The sequence below is a fragment of the Centruroides vittatus genome, unplaced genomic scaffold (genome assembly GCF_030686945.1).
Source record: "Centruroides vittatus isolate TY-2023 unplaced genomic scaffold, ASM3068694v2 contig_928, whole genome shotgun sequence".
Classification (NCBI taxonomy): domain Eukaryota; kingdom Metazoa; phylum Arthropoda; class Arachnida; order Scorpiones; family Buthidae; genus Centruroides; species Centruroides vittatus.
The window spans coordinates 44788-65444 of record NW_027122614.1 but is presented as its reverse complement, the minus strand read 5'-3'; the positions used below and the strand labels follow the sequence as shown (position 1 = coordinate 65444).

At 38.8% G+C, this 20657-nt stretch overlaps 3 protein-coding genes across 5 annotated transcripts; all 3 read right to left on the bottom strand.

Moving 5' to 3' along the window:
* Positions 1 to 412: 412 nt before the first annotated feature.
* Positions 413 to 8586, bottom strand: LOC136984792 (spermatogenesis-associated protein 7-like). Of its 3 annotated transcripts, XM_067281926.1 has the most exons (11): positions 6090 to 6149; positions 5911 to 5953; positions 5681 to 5760; positions 5226 to 5306; positions 4783 to 4872; positions 4336 to 4383; positions 3187 to 3797; positions 1984 to 2189; positions 1837 to 1911; positions 1152 to 1206; positions 413 to 975 (listed from the first exon to the last, which is right to left on the bottom strand). In XM_067281926.1, exons 2-11 carry the CDS (start codon positions 5937 to 5939, stop codon positions 712 to 714), a joined length of 1539 nt encoding a protein of 512 aa, XP_067138027.1. In that variant the 5' UTR covers positions 5940 to 5953; positions 6090 to 6149; the 3' UTR covers positions 413 to 711. The 3 variants fall into 3 exon arrangements, with proteins under 3 accessions (XP_067138027.1, XP_067138028.1, XP_067138029.1); XM_067281927.1 differs by lacking the exons at positions 5911 to 5953; positions 6090 to 6149 and adding an exon at positions 8561 to 8586; XM_067281928.1 differs by lacking the exons at positions 5911 to 5953; positions 6090 to 6149 and adding an exon at positions 8481 to 8536.
* A 1615-nt stretch (positions 8587 to 10201) lies between these two features.
* On the bottom strand, positions 10202 to 11579 carry LOC136984781 (uncharacterized). Its single transcript, XM_067281911.1, has 2 exons — positions 11352 to 11579; positions 10202 to 11253 (listed from the first exon to the last, which is right to left on the bottom strand). Exons 1-2 carry the CDS (start codon positions 11458 to 11460, stop codon positions 10202 to 10204), a joined length of 1161 nt encoding a protein of 386 aa, XP_067138012.1. The 5' UTR covers positions 11461 to 11579.
* Positions 11580 to 17485: 5906 nt separating this feature from the next.
* LOC136984780 (uncharacterized) lies at positions 17486 to 20641 on the bottom strand. The gene is made up of 8 exons (XM_067281910.1): positions 20629 to 20641; positions 19209 to 19373; positions 18919 to 19103; positions 18647 to 18823; positions 18456 to 18572; positions 18179 to 18342; positions 17741 to 18089; positions 17486 to 17656 (listed from the first exon to the last, which is right to left on the bottom strand). Exons 1-8 carry the CDS (start codon positions 20639 to 20641, stop codon positions 17486 to 17488), a joined length of 1341 nt encoding a protein of 446 aa, XP_067138011.1.
* Between the last annotated feature and the right edge of the window lie 16 nt (positions 20642 to 20657).

Below are 20657 nucleotides of genomic sequence, written 5' to 3'. Positions count from 1 at the left end.
AACTTATTAAAACACGAAACAGTAAAGCTGTATTGTAATTTTATTCAGCTTTGTGTAAAGTTTCTCACATATAAATTTTATGATCACAGATAGCTTCATCATAAATAAATAAATTAAACAAGTTTATAATCTACAAAGTTGAGCAGTTAAAACAGAACTCTCTAAACTAGTACAAAATTTCTGCACTTCCAAACACATCAGGTTAGTATTTTGGAAAAAAAAATTTATTAATTATCGCTGTAGAGGGGCATTGGTACCAATGTTTTTTATATATATTATCTAATAAAATGCTCAAGGATACTCTTCATATACTTAAATACCATATTTTACGGACTATAAGACGCACTTTTTTCTTCGAAAAATTGCCTCCAAAATTCAGATGCATCTTATAGTCCGTAAAATACGGTAATTAATAAACGTTAATCATTCTATATTTCAGATTGCTGATTCTCTATAAGCTCATTGGAAACTGTAATAATTTGGCAAACCAATGAGTTCTGCTCTTACTACTTTAGTACATGTACTATACACAAGTGACACATTCTACAATTACTCAGATTATCACATTATTTTTGTTTTGTATTATTTTACAATAGCATCGGATGCTAAACGTTAAATTGGGGACAGCATCGTAATGGAATGGCGACCCGTTACTATATAAATCTACTAATATAAATCTTCGCAACTTATCTGTTTCAAGATCAAGCATTCTCATTCTAAACTCGTCTCTTTGATGGGATTAATTGAATTGCTGCTACTGTCAGCTTCTTCCACACTAGAATTAGCTTGCTGTTCGAGTATTTTCTGCAAGGGTACACCATTTCCCTCGTTTGAATTCTCGTCTAGATGATCCTGAATTGCTTTTTCTCTTTCGGGAGGTGAAGTCCTTCTGACGGAATTCTGTTGTTCGTTCAATTCTTCCTTGGGTATGCTCAAATCGTCGAGAAATTGATCCATTAATTGTTGCATAATATCCTGATAAATGAAAGAAAATCTTATAACATTTCTAATCTTTGAAGATTCCTTTTTGCATAATGCAATTTAAAAACTTCTTGCAAGTATATTGTTTCCGCGAATGTCTCGAAAATAAATCCAAGCATAAAGATAATTAATTTTAAGTAAACTCGTAAATAATAAAACATTTTACATACCACATTCAACTCTTTCTGCTGCTTCATATGAAATTTGAATGCTTTCTTTATTGCTCTATAATTAAAAAATATTAATATTTTGTTATATTCTATTATTATTAATAATCTTAATATATACATCATGGGTTGACTGAATTATGATTTTAAGTTATGTTTTAACTTAAGTCAATCTTATCACATAAAAATTAAATTATTTGCTGTTGTTTTTTTAACATTAATTTTTCTTTAACACATGCAGAGAGAATTTTATTGTAAAAAATCTGGCAAGGACTCTTGCTCAACTTTCCCAGCACTTAAACAGGAGGTTAAGGGATCATTATAAAGTCCAAGTTGCATTAACTTTGAACCCACTCGAGATACTACACAAGATTCCCTCTATCTCCCGACCTCCTCAAACAGTTTTCTACCAAAATTTAATAGCACACTCCTTATATACAAGTTACCATGCAAAATTTTGTTTCTTAATCTTTACCTCATCCTGACATGTTACACAAAATAGACACCAACACACACACAAACAGGTTATATTTTCCTACTTCTTTTGACTTTTTTGTGTTTGGGAGTCTCAAGACATTGGGATTCTCTACAAATCCAAAGGAGCAAATTTCATGTGATTACAACACTTTCCTGTGTTACATTTTAACATCTGAAAAGTAAAAAGCAAAAATAATGGATAAAACCTTACCCGTCGGTATAGATTCCTCGTTTGAGTATGTCTTCGGTTACGGTTGACAAAAAATTCAGATACATTTCTTCATTTCTTTAATGAAATAATGGATATTTTATATTTGAATGCCATAGAATTATGATTTTAAGTTATATTTTAACTTACCTATTAACAAATTCTAAGGAACCTCTGTACCTCTGAATAGGGAAATCAAAAGAATCTTGATGGTGATACTGTCTCAACTTAAAATGAAAAGTTTTAGGATTGTGTGACAATTCCTTTCTACTATTTCTTCTGTAATGTCTCCACGAAGTCCTGTCACAGTCCAAATTATGGCTTCTGTCCGTATCTTCCGAACTATCTTCGGAATGCTATTTGTTTTCCAAAAAGCAAAGAATTAACATTATGATAGATTAATAGACTAAAATAAAACAGCTGCTTTAAGTAACTATTTGTTCAACAAGAAATGATTTTGGTCTGTTCTAGAACATCTTCAGCTTATACACGTGATGCTGAATGTAACAACTGCAACAGGAATGTCAGTTAGTTTAATTGTTTTTCTGCTATTAGAATTTGAAATATGACAGATTCTGCCAACAACAATTGCATTTGGCCTTTCTGATTATGAAAACTTCACGGTTTCCATATCAACATACTGTTAAAGATCAATATACACAAACTATTGTACAGAAGCAATGGACTAATAATGTCAATTATTTGTGGTATCCAAATATGTCACAAACAATTACAAAACAAATTTATAAGAGATGCAACAAGAAACACAAATAGTCTATTTTGATAAATATAAGACAAACAAACACTCTGCTTCCAAGCAAGAATGTAAACAATAGTTATAACTGTTTACATTCCTGCTTGGAAGTATACAGTGCAAATGTATTCACCGATTGCCAAATAATTGACTTTAACGAAAGCATTTGTTATGTGGTGAGCACATAAGTAAAGATGTATGATTGTTTGCCAAGCATTCTTTATGGGAATTACAAATGTTTGTCCTAGGTTCATTCTCTTTCATTTGATTCAATCTACTGATAAGGAAAGGGAAACAACAAATACCGAATTTTGTCGAGCGAAGTCACAAATCATCCACACTATTCAAATTGGACAAATGCTTGCTCAGCATTCAGCAAATACCAAATGTGTGGAGGCACCTTTAGTAGTAGACATTCCTTGTACTAAAAGTTAAAGGATTATATTCTCAAATACTGTATTTCTATCTTAGCAAATGTCTTAGAACAAGCAGATTTTGTCTGCTGTTTCCTAATAATTGTCACGTTGGGGTTCATAAACTTAAGGGTCAACAATATATTGAATTAAAATCAATAAAATTATAATAATTTTTCAACTCACCAACTTAGGATGATACTTCATGTTGGCTTTCTTCTGTTGAACTGGTGGGTGATAACATTTCATTTCTAATAATTTAGACTTGGTTTTACTTATCCTAGACTTTGCATCTGTAGAATTCTTTCTATGTCTACTATCTTTGCTTGTACTAGCATTTTGTTTTTTAGTACTGCCAATGCGAGTTTGAATATTGTTTTGACTCTGTTCATCATCACTATCAGTAGAAAAACTACCAAATCCAGGATAATTACTAGCATATTCCTGAAAGGCACCCTGTTGTACTGCATCTAGATACCAAGACAATTTGTCAGCCACACTAACTGTATTTTTCACATTTTGGGAATTATTCTTTGGTTTTTCGGGAGTCGAAATATCCATTTCTCCTTGAATCGGAGCGGCAAACATTCTCTTCCCTCTATTCTTTTTTACTGAATTTAAATACCACGATACTTTGTCGTCCGGTGTTAAATCGCTGGAAGAATATCTCCTCATTGGTATATCTGAAGTGGAATTGCATTCTTCACGTGGCAAAGATGCATTTAATTTAATCAATGGAGAGACACTTCTACTATAAGCGGATTTCTGCCAATATTCCTTCTTCTTTTGTCCCAGATCTGAAAATAAAATTCAAAATCTACTTATAATCTTGTGTATTATATGCATTAAATAAGAATGTATTATTCTCGTATCACTAATAATTATTAACAGTATGAGTCAATATTTTAATATTCACAATGGAATACCAACTACACAAACTGCTAATTAACTGAGATCAAGGAATGCAAGTTTGGTTTTTAGATGAGCACCCACTTGTGAGTCAAATCCCAATTGTTTGAGAGCCAATTGTGTGTGAATCAACTTCCAATTGTGTGAGAGTCAGCTCCCAATTGCATTCCCACACAATTTTTATTCTTGTACATTCAAATCTGTTCTCAGCAATCATTCGGAGTATGTTCAGAGCAAAATAATACCTTACCAGACAGCCACTTGATAACAAAATGTCAACACTATCGTTTCTTGTGTTATAAAACCTATTTGCAAGCTCAAAGGTAAGGTTAAACTATAGTTTTATGGTAACTAATTGGCAACGATAGACATTTAAATAAAACACGCTTAACAATTAAAACTTTAATTTACTATTACAATACTTACGACTTAAACTGCTCTGCATTGATTTCGGTGCTGAATTATCTACTTGAGCTATAAAATAATAATATAATAAGTATAATTTGATAAAAGTAACTTTTTATATGTTATATTTAAAACCACATTTACATCTACTTTAATAAAATTTATATAATTCTAATCAAATAACAAATTAGATTATGTTAATGAAAAATCTTTCCATCTTTTTGATACTAAGAGGACCTTTTTTCTTATCCATTGTGGGTTCGATCAGGCCCACAATGGCAACGAGGTGAGAGACAGACTGCCTGTGAAGAATTCCTGGTGTATTTTAACACCTACATTTGACCCTCCAAAACAGTAGGTTGATAACTTACCTGCTTCAACCATCTGGTCGTCTTTACAGATTTAACAAATTAATCATGCTAATTTCAATAGTTTGTAACTACAGTAATTGTTAGAATCTTTCTTTACCTTTGGCATTGCTGATCATTTGATAATGAGCACATAACTGTTCCAAAGCAAGATACTGACTCGTTAATCTTGTAGACGATGGAGACAAGACTGAAATAATCATTAAAATTTAATATCCTCATACATTACGCAAAGTATATGATAGTATTTATTTTAAGCAATTGATTTTTCCTACGATAATTCAATCAGAAAAGTTTCTAAAATATATAATCTGATATCAAATGCTTTCTTTGGGGTAAAACAAAAACACTCAAGATCTTTCAAGTTAAAGTGTAATTTTAACCAATCAGACAAATCAAATCCAGCAATGAGTTGCATAGGTTTCCCAGCAAAAAGCATTTAAAACTGTATTGTATCAAGTTAAATTGTTTAAACCTTTTAAAATTGTTAAGTTTTATTATCACAATACTACGATACAATAACAACAAACATGAATTACTAACCGGAACTCTTTAGACATAAATAACTTGGAAATAAATTATTAACATTCGAATATTCTTCGCTTAAATTTTCACATTTCGCACCTAAAAATAACGAAATTTCCAGTTATTTATTTATTAATTAAATTTTTTGCACAAACTAATAAATAATCTTGCTAATTTAAGTTTTTATTAATAATTTTGCTTAAAATTTAAGTATTTCCTAAAATTAAAACTGTTTTAGAGTGAATACATTTACACATAATACAGGGTGAGACAAAAATCTCCCTAAATGAATGCAATTAATGCACATACGAGATGCATTCCTTCCACAAATAAATGCGATATGCACATAAATGCATTAGAAGTACGTTCCTTCAGGTAAGGTAAACCCCCATCACATTGCACTCATCAGGAAATAAACCAAATAAGTGATATTGAAATTGCATTTCCTTTTAAATTAACTAAATTATACTCACTTCCATTGTTGCCAAAACTAGAGGTAGGTGGATCTATTATCGTCAAAGACTTTGCACTTGTATTTCTGCTCTGCATATCCCTATTAGAAGAGTAAAAGAAATTCATTTTCTCATTTAAAAATTTTTGCTTAATTAAAGCAATTTCAAATTAATATATAACAACAGATTTTGACAAAATCATCACCCTATTATATTTCATGATTACAGAATGTATGTTCCTTGAAGATTACCTCTCAATGAAAATCATTTCAATTAGCATGTCCAATAAATCATCTTGAAATAAGAAAGTTTCTTTTAATATTTCTCAAAAAATATATGAAAACCAAATAAATAGTGCATTAGAAATGCATAAAATTATGTCTCCTTAAATATGAAATCTCTTATTTTAATTTTAAAACCTGGTTCTCACTATTACAGAAACTGCTGCAAAGCTGTGTTGTAACTTGCTATCATCAATCACATTATACAATGACAGAAAAGGAGAGTTTACACGTTGAATCAAGCTTGACTTTAGACCTGTAAATACAGGGTCTATGAAATGGATAAGATCCCCAGAGTGCCCATTTTAGCCCATATGGGCTATATAATATGCACTTTTGCTTCCATCATGTAAACTTAGGGTACTGTTACTTAAGGGAGATATTCTTGATGGTGAAAAACAAATTCTAGTCAACTCATTCGTGAAAATTTCTAAGCCAACTCGGAGTCTAACCAAAAGTCATGTTCACTAACCTAGCCAAGTGTGCACTGGAATAACATTGAGAATAGGAAGAGTCAATTAACTTGTAGAATTAGACAGATTAGAAGTAATTGCAGAAAGCATACAATCACTTGTAAAGGAGATAGAGATATCCTATTGAAGATCTTCATCCAACAGCATCATTTCTACAGAAATCTGTAAGAGACTTGTAATTGGCTAGGTTGGCATACATGACTTGGATCTTCCAAGTGGAAGATTAATGCCTTTACTGCATCAGCCATCCAGCTTATCAATAGGTATATGTGTAAAGTTTATCAAAATATACATAAAGATATAAAACAGCAGTAGATATAGTTTGTCATTTTGAAGCTATCAACACTACAGAATAGTAAACTTGCCAAAACCATGCTCTAGTCATGTTTACTTCTTTCCGATCACCCTAAGGTACTCAATAGAAAGGAGACAAAGCAAATTTCAAACCCTAAACAAAATCTCTTGCACTGACTGTGACATAAATCTACATTAGACCAAACAATCATCCAATATATCATCAGATTTTATATATCTTGGCTCTTAAAAGGAAGACAATAAGTTTAGAGTATTAAATATAAGTAAAAGTAAATGTGAATTTTATTTTAGATATTCTATAAGAAATGATTATAATAAAATATTCTTTCAATGATAAGTTTACAGTCCAAAACTTGCTACTTCTTTGCCTTGTTTATTACCATACTTTATGGCACATAAAACACAACTTTTGTCCAAAAAAAAACAGGATTCAAAAACACTGCCCCACAAATTACACGTGAAGTTGCAATTGCTTTTAGGCTAATGAATTTTTTAGATGGTTTTCAGGAGGCTAGAGGTAACCTCTACCTAGCCTAACTCTTGAATAAAAATGTTATGATTTAATTAAACATAATATTATTATTATATTTTGATATAGCTAAGCAGTCTTTGCAAGTATTCATATAGAATATTTTAATGGTGCATTTTAATTGTAAATGACTTGTTTTAAACTCCTCTATTTTACCAATAACTAAAAGTATGCATTCTAATTTTACTTTTCTTAACCAAAATACAGTAAAAAACCATTTTGGGAAGTGCAAAAGTAATAGAATAGCTTAAATACACTAAATACTTTTAAACACTGGTAATAGTGGCAGGTTTAAGCCCAACCAACAGACCGGCCACAATGGACGGCTGGAGTTTTCTTTACGTGTTTAACACCTAAATAGGGACCCTAGTAAGATACGAATTCTGAATGAGGGATTTGCCACCCCAGAGTTAAACACCTTGTAAATGCAAAAAAGTCAATGAAACCATACCCATACTTGCAATCCTTCACAAGATATTTGCCTCCAAAGGTCAGTATTTATCACAAACCAGTACACTGCCTACTCTCCATGCTTCACGTCAGTCAAGGCAAACCTTGACCAATGCTCACGTAGTCATGCAGTTCGATGCTCACTATCCTAAGTGCCCGCACAGGGCAAGCTCCACACCCCTTAACACTATATAGCATAAAATACTCCACAGTCAAGTGGGCTAAATAACTAAATCATAGTCTTAGCACAAGATTCCCAGCCACATGTGACCCAGAAGTAGATCAATTTTAGGTGAAATCCTACAAAGAATATGGTTCCTTTGACTTTTTTTGCTCCTATGGGCATGGTCTTGCCAATCTCCCAAGTGTTGTTAGATTGTCTTATTCAGATAAAGGTTAATGTTACCCTTGGTGCCAAGATGGCGGCTCGTCTCTGATTCCAGTAAGAAAACAGTGGACGCACGTTCTAATCTAACATAACCTATTCTAATAAATTACCATAATTATTAGCAACCAAATTATTAGAATAGGTCAGTTTAGAATAGAACGTGCGTCCACTGTTTTCTTGCTGGAATCAGAGACGAGCCGCCATCTTGGCACCAAGGGTAACATTAACCCAGCTGAATACTTTTCCTAAATATTCTGTATCGTGTGTTAAGGGGGGCGTATTACACGTCGTAAAATACTGTATTATTGTTGAAAACTACATATTTTAAATGTGCAATTTCCGTTAATTGTACGAACTTTTATATTTTTCGTTATAAAATTATTACCGAGTTAATTTAATAATAAAAATATATAATTAAACGGCTATAAACAATTCCAATACATGACTAATGCTTATAGAAATTACTCGCCTGTAAACAAACCGAGGTAAACAACACGTTTTTCTTCAGTAGTGTTGCCATCTGTGTTTCATTAAATTTAAGAATTTTATGAGAAATTGGCAAAATGTTAATATATTATTACTTTAAATTAAACGTAAAGTATTTTTAAAATGTAGCAAATTTCAATTTGTCGCATTTAAAGGTCACGTGGTATGATCATAATTTATCGTGGCCGAGCGGTCTTCGTCCCTCCGCATTGGGTGGACTAGATCCTGAACACTGGGAGTTCGGTCGTGGGTTCGCGCCTCGCTCGGACGGGCTGGCAGCTTGGCGTTTTACGGATTTTCTCCACGTCTATGACGCCTGAATAGGGACCAGTTCCCCATAAAAAGAATGCTCCCGGAGGGCATTCTTTCCCCCGCACGCATATTGGCCATTCTATAAGGTCGGCTCATCGGTCGGCTAACGATCAACTCGGCGGCACTTCAGGGAAAGAGCCAACAAAGGCTAGAGTCTCCATATAAACCCAGGTGATAAAAAAACCACAAGAAAAAAAAAACAGAAAAACAATCTATCGCGATGAAGGATCCTAGTTCGAATTCATACTGGATCTTCATAATTTATCATGCGTGTAATAGGAAGCAATGAGTTGTTTCTCACTGCTTACTTGTATGCCTTTTTTTTTTTTGTAACTCTTTCCGCCCAATGGGCACTAAGAGGGCCTCTTATAGCAAGCCCATTATGGGTTCGGCCAGGTCCACAATGGGGCGGCCGGGTGGTGAGGGACGGGGACCGACATATCCGGACGGACCACCCCCCGAAAAATTCCTGGGGATTTTTCGACCCGTCCGGATTCGATCCCGGGTCCCCCAGGCGGCAGGCTGCTAACCTTGACCGCTCGGCCATCCGGCCTACTTGTATGCCTATTAATTTCTTGTTATCTCCTCCCTTAGAATACTTAGGTCTTTAATCCATGATTTTTTTTTTAAACTCGTTCTGCCCTGTGAGCACTAAAAACGCCTTTTATTTTTTTAGGAAGCCTGTTATGGATTCGGCCACACCTACGACGGGGCGGTGGGATGGTGAGGGACGGAACCCGACGTATCTGTTCGGATCGTACTGGAAAATTCTTGGTGTTTTTGACCTGTTCGGATTCAATGTGGGATCCCCAGAGCGATGGACGGCTACGTTAAAAGTTTTCATATTTAGCCTCTTATTTTTCATATTTCATTTCTCTTAAATGGTTTTTATTTCCATGTTTTTACAAATTTTATAGTTTCAACGCGTACCACCCATTGATCTGCCACGACTATGGCTAAATGAAAGAGTATCGTGGTTCCATTTTAAAGAAAGGAAATTACTGTAATTTTAAGTCTAACAATTTTCTTAGGAACGACTTCTCCAAATAACTAAAACTGGAAACGATTTTAGTATATAATTTGACAGATAGTTTAGCTTACAGGTACGATTTAATTTTTAAATCATATTTATTAAAAATCATTTTTAAAAATGAATTCCAAACACAATGTTAAATTTTGATTGTTAAGCATGTTATATTTAAATATAACATGTTATTTGAATCTGAAAGTCAGTTTGTTGCTTTTAACGATTAATTCGTGACACGGAAAGTATATAATTAAATTCAGATAAGCCCTTCGATACTGATGCTAACGCTTGAAAAATTTCTGATTCATATCACTGGAGACTAGATTTTGTATGAATTCTTCGTGATGACCCTGAGTGTGACACTCTGAACAGAAAAACAGTAAGTCTTGTAAGTGATGCAATAGATGTAATTCGGCTTTAGTTCTATTAGTTCCGGTTACCGAATTGCAGATGCAACATTTATAAATAAGCTTATGTTTCTCCAAATTAATGTTAGCAGTTACATTAATATTCTTAAAAAAAGTTTTCCAGTTACACAAGGTGATATTGCAATGTTGACAATATAAAAAGGACGGAAACTTGCACGAAATTGGACTATATGGCTGGTGATCTGATACAGACATTAATTGCGAAAGAATTTGCTTACTGATGTGAGATTGATATTGATATTTCTTCTTACAACAAGATAAACAAAACAGATCTTTATTCAAGATATGGTTAAATATATGCATTCTAATGGCGTCCTTTTTCTCGTCTTGCTTATTGCAAAGGGCACATTTATATAATATCGTTGCTGAGAGCTTATTTTTTTCTATGACGCATTCGTGTCTTAGTAAATCAACTAGTTGAATATCCGCTTCAGAAAATACTACGTCACACAGTCCACAGTGTACCGGAATGATTTCAACTTCACCAAAATTAAATTTAACTCTCATTTCCTCTATTCTTTCTGTACTGAAAGGCTTAGTTAATACAATACCCACTTCCGTCAAAAACTGATGTTCACTTTTGTGATTTATAAAATAAAAAAAGATTGATACACCTGGATATTGATTTAAAAGCACCAACTGAACGTTTTCAAGAACTTCTATTATCGGCATTTGATCTGAGAATAATGAGACTTCAGATGATGAAAGCACCGATTCTCTCTTTGCCTGTAACATAATTGATATACTTGGACGATGAATTGGAGCGATTGATGTGCCAGGTAGGGAAGGACCAAGTAATTTCTGAATGTTAATGGGTTTTTGGACTCTTTTCAATCCCGAGAACTCGTGCACGGATTCTTCCTTAAAATATGGCTTATGTTCGATTTTTCTAGTCCGAATTTCATCTGTTTATAATTGTTTAGTGAGAGAAACGTATTAAATTAAACATAACCAATTCCATCTGAAATTGCTAAACAATGCTAGCAATAGTATTATTACGTACCATTATTTTCAGGAATGGTCAAAGAGCGTTTAATTCTTCTAGTTTTTTTTACTGAAGGTTTCTTCCTATTTCTGTTTGGAGATTTTTTGAGTTTTGAAGAGAAGTACATTGTTTCCTTTAGATTTAAATCAAGTAAATAAATATGTACAGTACATATTTTATTAAACCTCAAATAACATTCAGTACCTTTATCTAATTTTGTGTCTTGCAAACAATGGATACAATATTTTGTTGTTGGCAATAAATTACATTGTTACAGATTTTTATTAGTACGAAAGATTTTATTATTATTATTATTACTTTTTTTTTAGTATTTTAAATCTTTCCATCTCGTGGACATTATGATGATCGGTTTCAAAGATCATCATGGATTCGGCCGAGCAGTGAGAGATGGAGTCCGACATGTCCAGTACGAATTGCCCATTAAAGAATCATGAAAAATTATTAATCGGTCTATTACTTCAAATTTTGGTTAATGTAACCCTTGGTGCCAAGATGGCGGCTCGTTTCTGATTCCAGCAAGGAAATAGTGAGACGCACGTTCTAACCTAACCTATTCAAGCGGCCGGATGGCCGAACGGTCAAGGTTAGCAGCCTGCCGCCCTGCGGGACCCGGGATTGAATCCGGACGGGTCGAAAAATCCCCAGGAATTTTTTGGGGGGTGGTCCGTCCGGATATGTCGGTCCCCGTCCCTCACCACCCAGCCGCCCCATTGTGGGCCTGGCCGAACCCATAATGGGCTTGCTTAAGAGGCCCTCTTAGTGCCCACAGGGCGGAAAGAGTTAGAAAAAAAAACCTAACCTATTCTAATAATTTGGTTGGTAATGATTATGGTAATTTATTAGAATAGGTTAGATTAGGTTAGAATTTGCGTCCCACTATTTCCTTGCTGGAATCAGAGACGAACCGCCATCTTGGCACCAAGGGTTACATTAATCCAAATTTTTTAATGGGATTATTAATTTTTCAGAGATTTTTAATTGAAAAATCATCTTTCCGCTTCAAATTTCCGAATCTTTTCGAATCTCAGAAATTTGAAGCAGAATATCCCAGAACAGCATAAATATTGAAATTATGTTACTTCACTTTTATTTAAAGTATAATTTCTTAAGTTCCACAAATGAATAATACCAGATAAAAGCAAATTCACAAAATACAGTTCTAAAATTCTTAATTTAGGGGCTCTGCTTGAAAATGGTAGACTTTTGAAATCGCATCGATTTTAGTGCATTCTAATTAATTGAGTAAAATAATACTTTTTTTAAATCATAATTATAGAAAATTTAATTAGAAACTTTTATAAAAAATTTTATGTATGATATTAGAGTAAAACCTGTCCAAAACGGAATCCTTGATAACCGGGAAAAATTTTCGTGGAGGAGCGATTTTCCATGTAAAAAATCCCCCATTCACAACGGGAATTCGCCAAAGGGGGAAATATTCTGTACAGTGCGATTCCGGTTTACGCAGTTTTAGTGTATTAATTATCAAGCATTTCCCTACCAGTGGCCGAGTGCTTAGAAACGTAAATGTGGAGCTGACATGACCCATAAGATAGAGAAAAGCCCTTGAAAATGACGTGAAACAATATATGTATGTGAGATCCCGGGCTATTATTTATAGATTTTAATAGTACGCCAACTGGGGATTCCAACCTGATGTTTTGCAGGGGTTGTACCGGCTGGGCTGCAGCGGTTACTCGGTTGTGGCTGAGCACTGGGTGTCAGCTGACTGTTGTAGAGGAGAATCTAGTGATGAACTCGTTGGTCTGGGACGTCTCGGGTAACTTGGAGGCGAGAGTTGACAGTCCTCTTGTTGAGCCTGACTACTTATTTGGACGCGTTGGATTGACCTTGTTGTCCTCTTCGATCTGGGACCGGAAGTGGCTGGTCTTGGGCGCTGCAGGGAGTCGGTGAGTCGTCGGATGCCTGGCTGTCTTCGCTTTGGAGCTGGGAGGTACTTTGGGTAGGCTGTGTTGACCTTGACGATCTCTTGGGTCTGGTCTTGGCCGTCCCTGGTCCCGGCTGCTCTGTGGGAGACTGCGAATCGACAATTGAATGGTCGTGCTCATCTTCGGCTTGTTCGGCTCTACGACGTTTCTTCGTGCTGTATCGCTTTCTCGGCCTTGTAGGGATGCACAGGATTTTCCTATTAGCTGGCAGCGGAGGAGGTGGTGACATGGTTTCAATACTCACACCGCACGATTCCACCCTGAGTTGATGCGCTTTTAAATCCTTAATGCGATCCTGGACCAACCCGCAAGCACGGCATTCAAAGCGCAATCTAGTATTGTGGACATGCTTGGCAGACAAAGGCTGCAACCGTGTGGTGGATGAAGAGGAACAAGGACCGTAATTTCTGGCATGGCAAACCAGATCAAATGTGCAGGGTATTAGAGTTTTATTGAAAAGCTTAATATAAGCAAAAAATTTGGAAAATGAACAATGAAGTTCGTGAGATTTTATTTTTTGATAACGCTTTTTTTTCGAAATGATACGTCTTCTTGGAACTACTACTCACCCAAGAAAGTCAACAAAAAAAATCTGGTATTGGACGTTAATAGCACTCTCTATCCCAGGCCTGGCCAACCCGTCGGCCGGATGGCCGAGCGGTCAAGGTTAGCAGCCTGCCGCCCTGGGGGACCCGGGATCGAATCCGGACGGGTCGAAAAATCCCCAGGAATTTTTCGGGGGGTGGTCCGTCCGGATATGTCGGTCCCCGTCCCTCACCACCCGGCCGCCCCATTGTGGGCCTGGCCGAACCCATAATGGGCTTGCTTTAAGAGGCCCTCTTAGTGCCCACTGGGCGGAAAGAGTTACAAAAAAAAAAAAAAAAAAAAAAAAAAAAAAAAAAAAAGGCCTGGCCAACCCAAATTGTTTCGCGGGCCACTTCTATCACGCGTAATATTACGGTGGGCTACAATTTAGGTAAACATGCTTTTAAAAAAGTAAAACAAATACAAAATGAATAAGATTTTACTGTTATACCAAGAGTTCGTACTCGCACTTGCGCATTATAACAATGACACATGCAAATTTTCATTTATTTAACTGTTTTGGTATACACATAACGGGAAACAAAAGTTTTAAGATATATAATATCGCTTAGCGGGCCACAGTTTAACGTGACGGGCCGCAAGTTGGCCAGGTCTGCTCTATCGATATTACGTCAAAATGCTGGTATTCCAGATATTGTGAAGGATTACGCTAACAGGCAGGCGCCGCTAGCTGTTTGAGCGCCCGTGTGCAATACCGATTATGCCGCCCCTGTTTAACTACGACTACCTACGCTGAGCTTGCCAGTAATACCAATTTGCCGCCCCTTGGACGTGCCGCCCGCGTGCGGTGCACTCCTTGCACGCCCGCTTACGGCGGGCCTGGTGACGAAAAACAGAGTTCGAAGAAGAGCGAGCCGAGTTCAAGTGAGAGTTCCAGGGCCGGATTTACCAATCCAGGAGCCCTGGGCACAAATTCGGTGGGGTTCCCCCCTTTAAGAGTAGGCAAATTTGATGATTTAGAAAATTTACACAAAATACTGTACTTTCAATTAGATTTGAACTAGGAAGTTGTAAATTTCATTTAAAAATAAGGTTATTGTAAACATACATATATTTTATTGTGTAAAACTAATTATTTTAATTTAACTGAAAAATACCTATGTGAAATTTTTTCCCGAAATTTTCCGATGTTTCATAGGTTTTTTCCCGGGTTTGGTTTTCTCTGCCTGTTGCCCTCATGACTAGGCCACACTAAGCGTGTGGCCTAATCATGAGGGCAACAGAATCATGTCGCGGTAATAGAAAAAAAATTATGTTTAAACATAATTTTTTTTAGTTTTGTGGGGGCCCCTATTTTGTGGGGGCCCTGGGCACAGGCCCCAAATGCCCTTATGTAAATTCGGCCCTGGAGAGTTCGAGTAGACTTCGAATTCCCTCGTACTAAGGATTATCTTCCACGAATTTACCTTTCACGAGGACTTTAATTATTCAAGAACACAGGTATTTATCGACACCCAATTAGTTTGTCAATTCTCTCTTTCAGAAGTAGGCGCGTATAGGTTAGAATAGTACAAAATAGATAGGCGCCGGATAATATAGATTCTAGATGAAATTTCTACTATTGTTAATATGTAGTAATATTTGTTCATGCTTAAAATATGCTTTGTTGCTTTATTATTAATTGCGCTGTAGAGTAAATCACCTCCGGATTTTTGTCTGTCTTATCCCTCCTCCATTCGCTTACTAAGGGGCTTTGGAATACCTCGAAGTAAAAGGAAAAAAAGCACTAGTAAATTTTAAAAAGTTTCCAGGGGATTTTTCAATCCAGGGTAACCCAGAGCGGTAGGCTGCCACCTTGACCGCTCGGCCATCCGGCCTTACTTCATGTGTTGAATTCTTGTATTGTAATTTGCAACTTTTAATTTAAATTAATTAAATAAAATTAAATTAATAAATACTGCAAATTGTCTTTAAATAATAATATTAAATTAGCTTTATTTTATGTATTTTGCAAAATTTAAGTATCACGTTAACAATAGGTAGCGCTTTGCGCAATTGCTTGCAGAAGAAGGCGGGAAGACATCATGTTTACTAGTTAACGAATTTTGGAGCGCCTAACGTTAGTAAAGTCTCGAAGTTAGTTTTTTCAAGTGTATTTCAGGTAATATTGATAATTTGTTTCTGTTAAAGTTTACATTTAAGCGAATAATCGTTAATTAAGAACGGAAAAGGATCGGAAAATGTCAAAATTCTCGGTACAATTCTAGGTCCGAATGACGCGGTTGGGACTTTAACAGAGCTGTAGAGCATACTGATAGGAACAAAAAAAGTCTAATGAACTATGGGTCTACGAGCGCGCCTTCGCGAGATATAGGCCCCCCAAAATGACTATATGTGAACTGTTCGAGACCCTCAAAAATGGGGTAAAATTTAAAATTCTTCTCTAATTCTGTCGGGCGTTTAACGGCAGTCTTGCCCAAATGAAACCCTATTCTAACGACACTCATCGACAACGACCAAAGAAAAGCCACCAAACACGAGAGTGTCACCTCTCGACCGCCACTTCCGGGGAGCGCCGTCGGGACTCGCCGCTCTCTTCGCTAATTCTGTCGGGCGTTTAACGGCAGTCTTGCCCAAATGAAACCCTATTCTAACGACACTCGTCGACAACGACCAAAGAAAAGCCCGATTAACAAGACTATTTAGGCAACGCTTTCTCCGACGCCGCTCCTACGTAAACAGAGAGCGCTTCTTCTATTTCGAGCTATCGCTAACACGCTCTAACTACCGAAAAGGCCAAGAAAACAGATCATGTACTCACCTTCGACAGAGTCTCCTCCTCTCGCTACCGGACGACGTCTAGCATGTTTCCGATCTTGTGTAGAACGGGGTGAGGTCGCCGCCTCCTCCTCGGCTATGTCCCGGAGATCGACGACGACGAAGATGGTGTCCGAACAATCGCATATAATCCAGGTTTCGCATACAAGTATCCTTCGGTAACGAGCACTATATATATGCACACACACACACAAGCTTCACTGTTGGACGACGACGAAGATGGTGTCCGAACATTCGCATATAATCCAGGTTTCGCATACAAGTATCCTTCGGTAACGAGCACTATATATATGCACACACACACACAAGCTTCACTGTTGGACGACGACGAAGATGGTGTCCGAACATTCGCATATAATCCAGGTTTCGCATACAAGTATCCTTCGGTAACGAGCACTATATATATGCACACACACACACAAGCTTCACTGTTCGCTGGGCATTCTTCTTCTTGGTTAAAAGGCTTGCCCGATATTGTTCAGCTGGAATGGATGTTCAGATGACGCACCCATTCCAGCCAAACAACATCGGGCAACCCTTTAACGAAATTCTCGGCATAAAAAGTTTTCCTTGCGTTAACACTCAAAGCTGCAAAGAGCAATGCTTTTCGAACATCAGATGTCTTCTGTTCCGCTTCGATCTAAACCCGATCGCGCTTCTATTCAGCTTCGATCTAAACCCGATCGCGCTTCTATTCAGCTTCGATCTAAACCCGATCGCGCTGCTTCTATTTCGCTATCTCTAACACATTCTAACTACCGATAGAAAAGGGCAAAAAAACAGATTCTGCACTCACTTTTAACAGCGTCTCCTCTTGCTTCTCCCGCGACGTCCTCCTCTCGCTACCTGGCGACGCCTAGCCTGTTCCTGATGTTCTGTAGGTGAGGACGGGGTGAGGCCGCTGGTCCCCGCCTCGGCTAGGTCCTGGGGGTCGATGACGAAGGTGGTGGTAGTGGCGCCCGATGTTGTCTGAAAAAGCACATAATCCAGATTTCACATCCGCAAAGAAGTATCCTTTGGTCGCGCGCACTATACACAGGCTGCACTACTCACTGGGCGGTCGTCATCCCCCTGCCGTTCCTCTTCGTCGCCCTCGTGCACGGGAACATCGAAATAGGGCACGTCTGGCGGCAGATGTTGATCCACGGGCACACCGATCGTCTGGAGTTGAAGACCCTGGCGACCGGGGCCCGGGTAGACGGCCACGATGTCCCGTAGAAACTGCCGGAATTTGGCCGATGTTGTTGGCCACTGGGACAGGAACCGCGTCCTGTACACGTACGTGCAGGTGTAGCTTTGCAGGCTCCTGTCCGTGCGGAGCGACTTTATGGACTTCTTCAGCCAGCGATTTCTGCACTCGATGTTCTGAGTGTGGGCCTCCGGGTCATCAGTGTCCACGAATCTACAAAAAAAAAACAGATAAATGTCGCTTCTCCATAACGCCCGTTCATTTCTTTCAATTAGCACATAGCACAATTTCGTGCTTCTTACCTCCCGGGGCCCCGCTGGCTGTGGTTGACGATCTTATGTCCAGAGAAGCCCAAAAAAGCCGCACAACCGCGATATTGGGCCGCGCTGTCGGAAACGATGATGGAATTTGGAGCGATGTATCTGAGCATGTGGCTCCACAGAACACGTCTGCTTTTGTTGTCCACCTGAAAGAATACGAGAAAATATAACACGTCTGAAATGCGCCAATGTGTGCCGGACAGTGTGCCTTCCACGATAACTGAACAATAAAAGGAAGTAATGTTTCGCTACTACTTACATGCCAGTACATCAGCTCTCGCGTTTCCCGACAGTAGGCACCAAAGATTGTAATTTGGGTGCCTACACCTACGCGGCCGCGGTTGTATTTTCGCCTCCGGGTGAAGGTCTCGTCGATCTGAAAAGATAGAAAAAATAACATTAATATAGACAGCCATTTCGGCTACGTCAGCAACGTGGGTCGACGGTCACCTCGACGTGCAAGCCTTCACCGCCAAGCTTGATGTTTTGAGCATGGGAGACGAAAACTTCCGCAACTTCCCGGCAGAAGTTGTACCAATCTACCGCTGTCGCGAGGGCCACGCGGCATTGCTCCGCCGCGATGGTGACCGGCAGCTGCATCACCCACGAATAGACCAATGTCAGCACCTGTAAAATACAAAGAAAACACATCTGTTATACATACGTCATCGTAATCGGCACGATCAAATTACAGAAAGCGACAATCGATTGTAATATCATACTTCTAGTGCTGACAGTTTCGCCCGTTCGAAGAACGTGTTGTGGGTGCATGACAGGCTACCGGTGCACACGGCCCTCCTGACGGTGCCGCCTGTCCGTCGTTTAACTGTTTTTTTTTGTTTCAGTTTTTCGCAGCGGTAGACGAATCCGAACCTCTCAGATGGAGCCGGTTCCTTCAGCATGGGTCCTGCAAAATTACGACAAACACATTGAAATTGCTTCGAAACGTACCGAAACGCAGCGCTGCGAATATCGGCTGCTCCTGTATATGCGAGAATCAAGCGATGCTTACCTCCGCAACGAGGACACGGCGGTATGGAACCGGTGAGGTCCGGATGTGGCACGAGCCCCACAAGATGGCAAAATTTCTGAGCGGCCTCTTCGGTGGGGAGGTAGGTACGAAATTCGTACGAGGTCAAGTTGTCAAATATGTCGTCGGGATCCACAACGGGAGACGCTGATCGTCACAGTTAAATGGCATTCTACAAATACAAGTCAATTACAAATACTCCAAACACTGTTAAACACTGATTGTCAAATACTGCTTTGCAGTATTTGACAATCAGTGTTATACAGTAGAGCGCCGTTAAGCCGCGGAAAGAGCTCGGATCCCAATTTTGCACTATCGCAGATTAAATATTTAAATGCTGGCTTACAACTTCAAACAGGCATTCATAGAAGATGAGTCTTATATTTATCAATAACGAAGAAAATAACTTACAATGAAATTCAAAGTAGAATGGCGAAGATCGAGAATAAGAACTAGAATAACGAATATCGAGAATAACGTAAATCACTTCATTTCTTGTAATTTATGCATTATCATAAAATCTTTCGGCCGCGGACCACGTACGCCGCGGCGGAAATATTGAATTATGGGTGTACTGTACGGGCGAGCCTTCGCGAGATCCGGGCCCCCCAAAATGCCTATGTAAGAACTTTCGAGACCCTCAAAAATGGGGTAAAATTTAAAAGTGAAAATTTTCGGAAGTACAACTAAAAATTGCGTTTCGAAGGCTTTCGGCAGTTTGGACCCCAATTGCCGCGGGTTAACGGCGCTCTACTGTACTGAAAAATTTGTAAACATACTCTACATACCTGAACGCAGTTGTGAAACTAGGAACAATGGCCCGAAGGCGGCGTACGGGCTTATAACACTTCGGTAGGCCGTGCCGCGGTCACGTGACCCGCGGCCGGCTCGCCATTGGCCGCGCGAGGGGCCCGCTTCAACTTCGCGGCCGAGGTGGGGCCGCGTGGTCGGGCGCGCTGCATCTCTGGCGGAGGTGGGGCCCGCGTGGACGGTCAGTCATGCGCAGTGCGTTCCTCGGCCTCGCATGCCTGAAATATGAGTTCCGAATAGGTTCTGGCAGAGCGACTTGACGGGCGGGTGCGTACGGGAGTGGACCGGCGCCTGCCAGGACGGGGGTTCGAATCCCCGCTCAGGTAAGAGGTGTAATAATAATAGATACTTGTATTTACAGGCAATAGATGGCGACTCCGGACGACTGCGGGCGGGAGACTTGGCCCGCGGGCCGCGTGCGAAGGGGAGACGGCGGCGGCGGCTCGGACAGGAGGGGGGAGGCGCGCGGGGGACTAGGAAAGGGGGAGGCACGCTTTTTTTAAACACTGAGAGGCGGAAAAATCGAAAAAAAAAATATTGGGTCACGTGACCCGGCTTTTTTGCCCGCGAACCCGCGTGACGTCGGCCCAACTTTCGAGGGCCATATCTCGCGAACGCGCA

Bases quoted from the DNA above. Each gene is read 5' to 3' on its own strand.
- LOC136984792 (XM_067281926.1), bottom strand. From the start codon at position 5,939: ATGCTAATTGAAATGATTTTCATTGAGAG. The intron at 4,384-4,782 runs GTAAAGAAAGAT...ATTATTTTATAG, and splicing joins AATGATCAGCAATGCCAAAG to CTCAAGTAGATAATTCAGCA. The intron at 976-1,151 runs GTATGTAAAATG...TTCATTTATCAG, and splicing joins AGCAGAAAGAGTTGAATGTG to GATATTATGCAACAATTAAT.
- LOC136984781 (XM_067281911.1), bottom strand. From the start codon at position 11,460: ATGTACTTCTCTTCAAAACTCAAAAAATCTCCAAACAGAAATAGGAAG. The intron at 11,254-11,351 runs GTACGTAATAAT...AATTATAAACAG, and splicing joins GACCATTCCTGAAAATAATG to ATGAAATTCGGACTAGAAAA.
- LOC136984780 (XM_067281910.1), bottom strand. The intron at 19,104-19,208 runs GTAAGCATCGCT...GTAATTTTGCAG, and splicing joins GCCGTGTCCTCGTTGCGGAG to GACCCATGCTGAAGGAACCG. The intron at 18,824-18,918 runs GTATGATATTAC...TGTATTTTACAG, and splicing joins CGAAACTGTCAGCACTAGAA to GTGCTGACATTGGTCTATTC.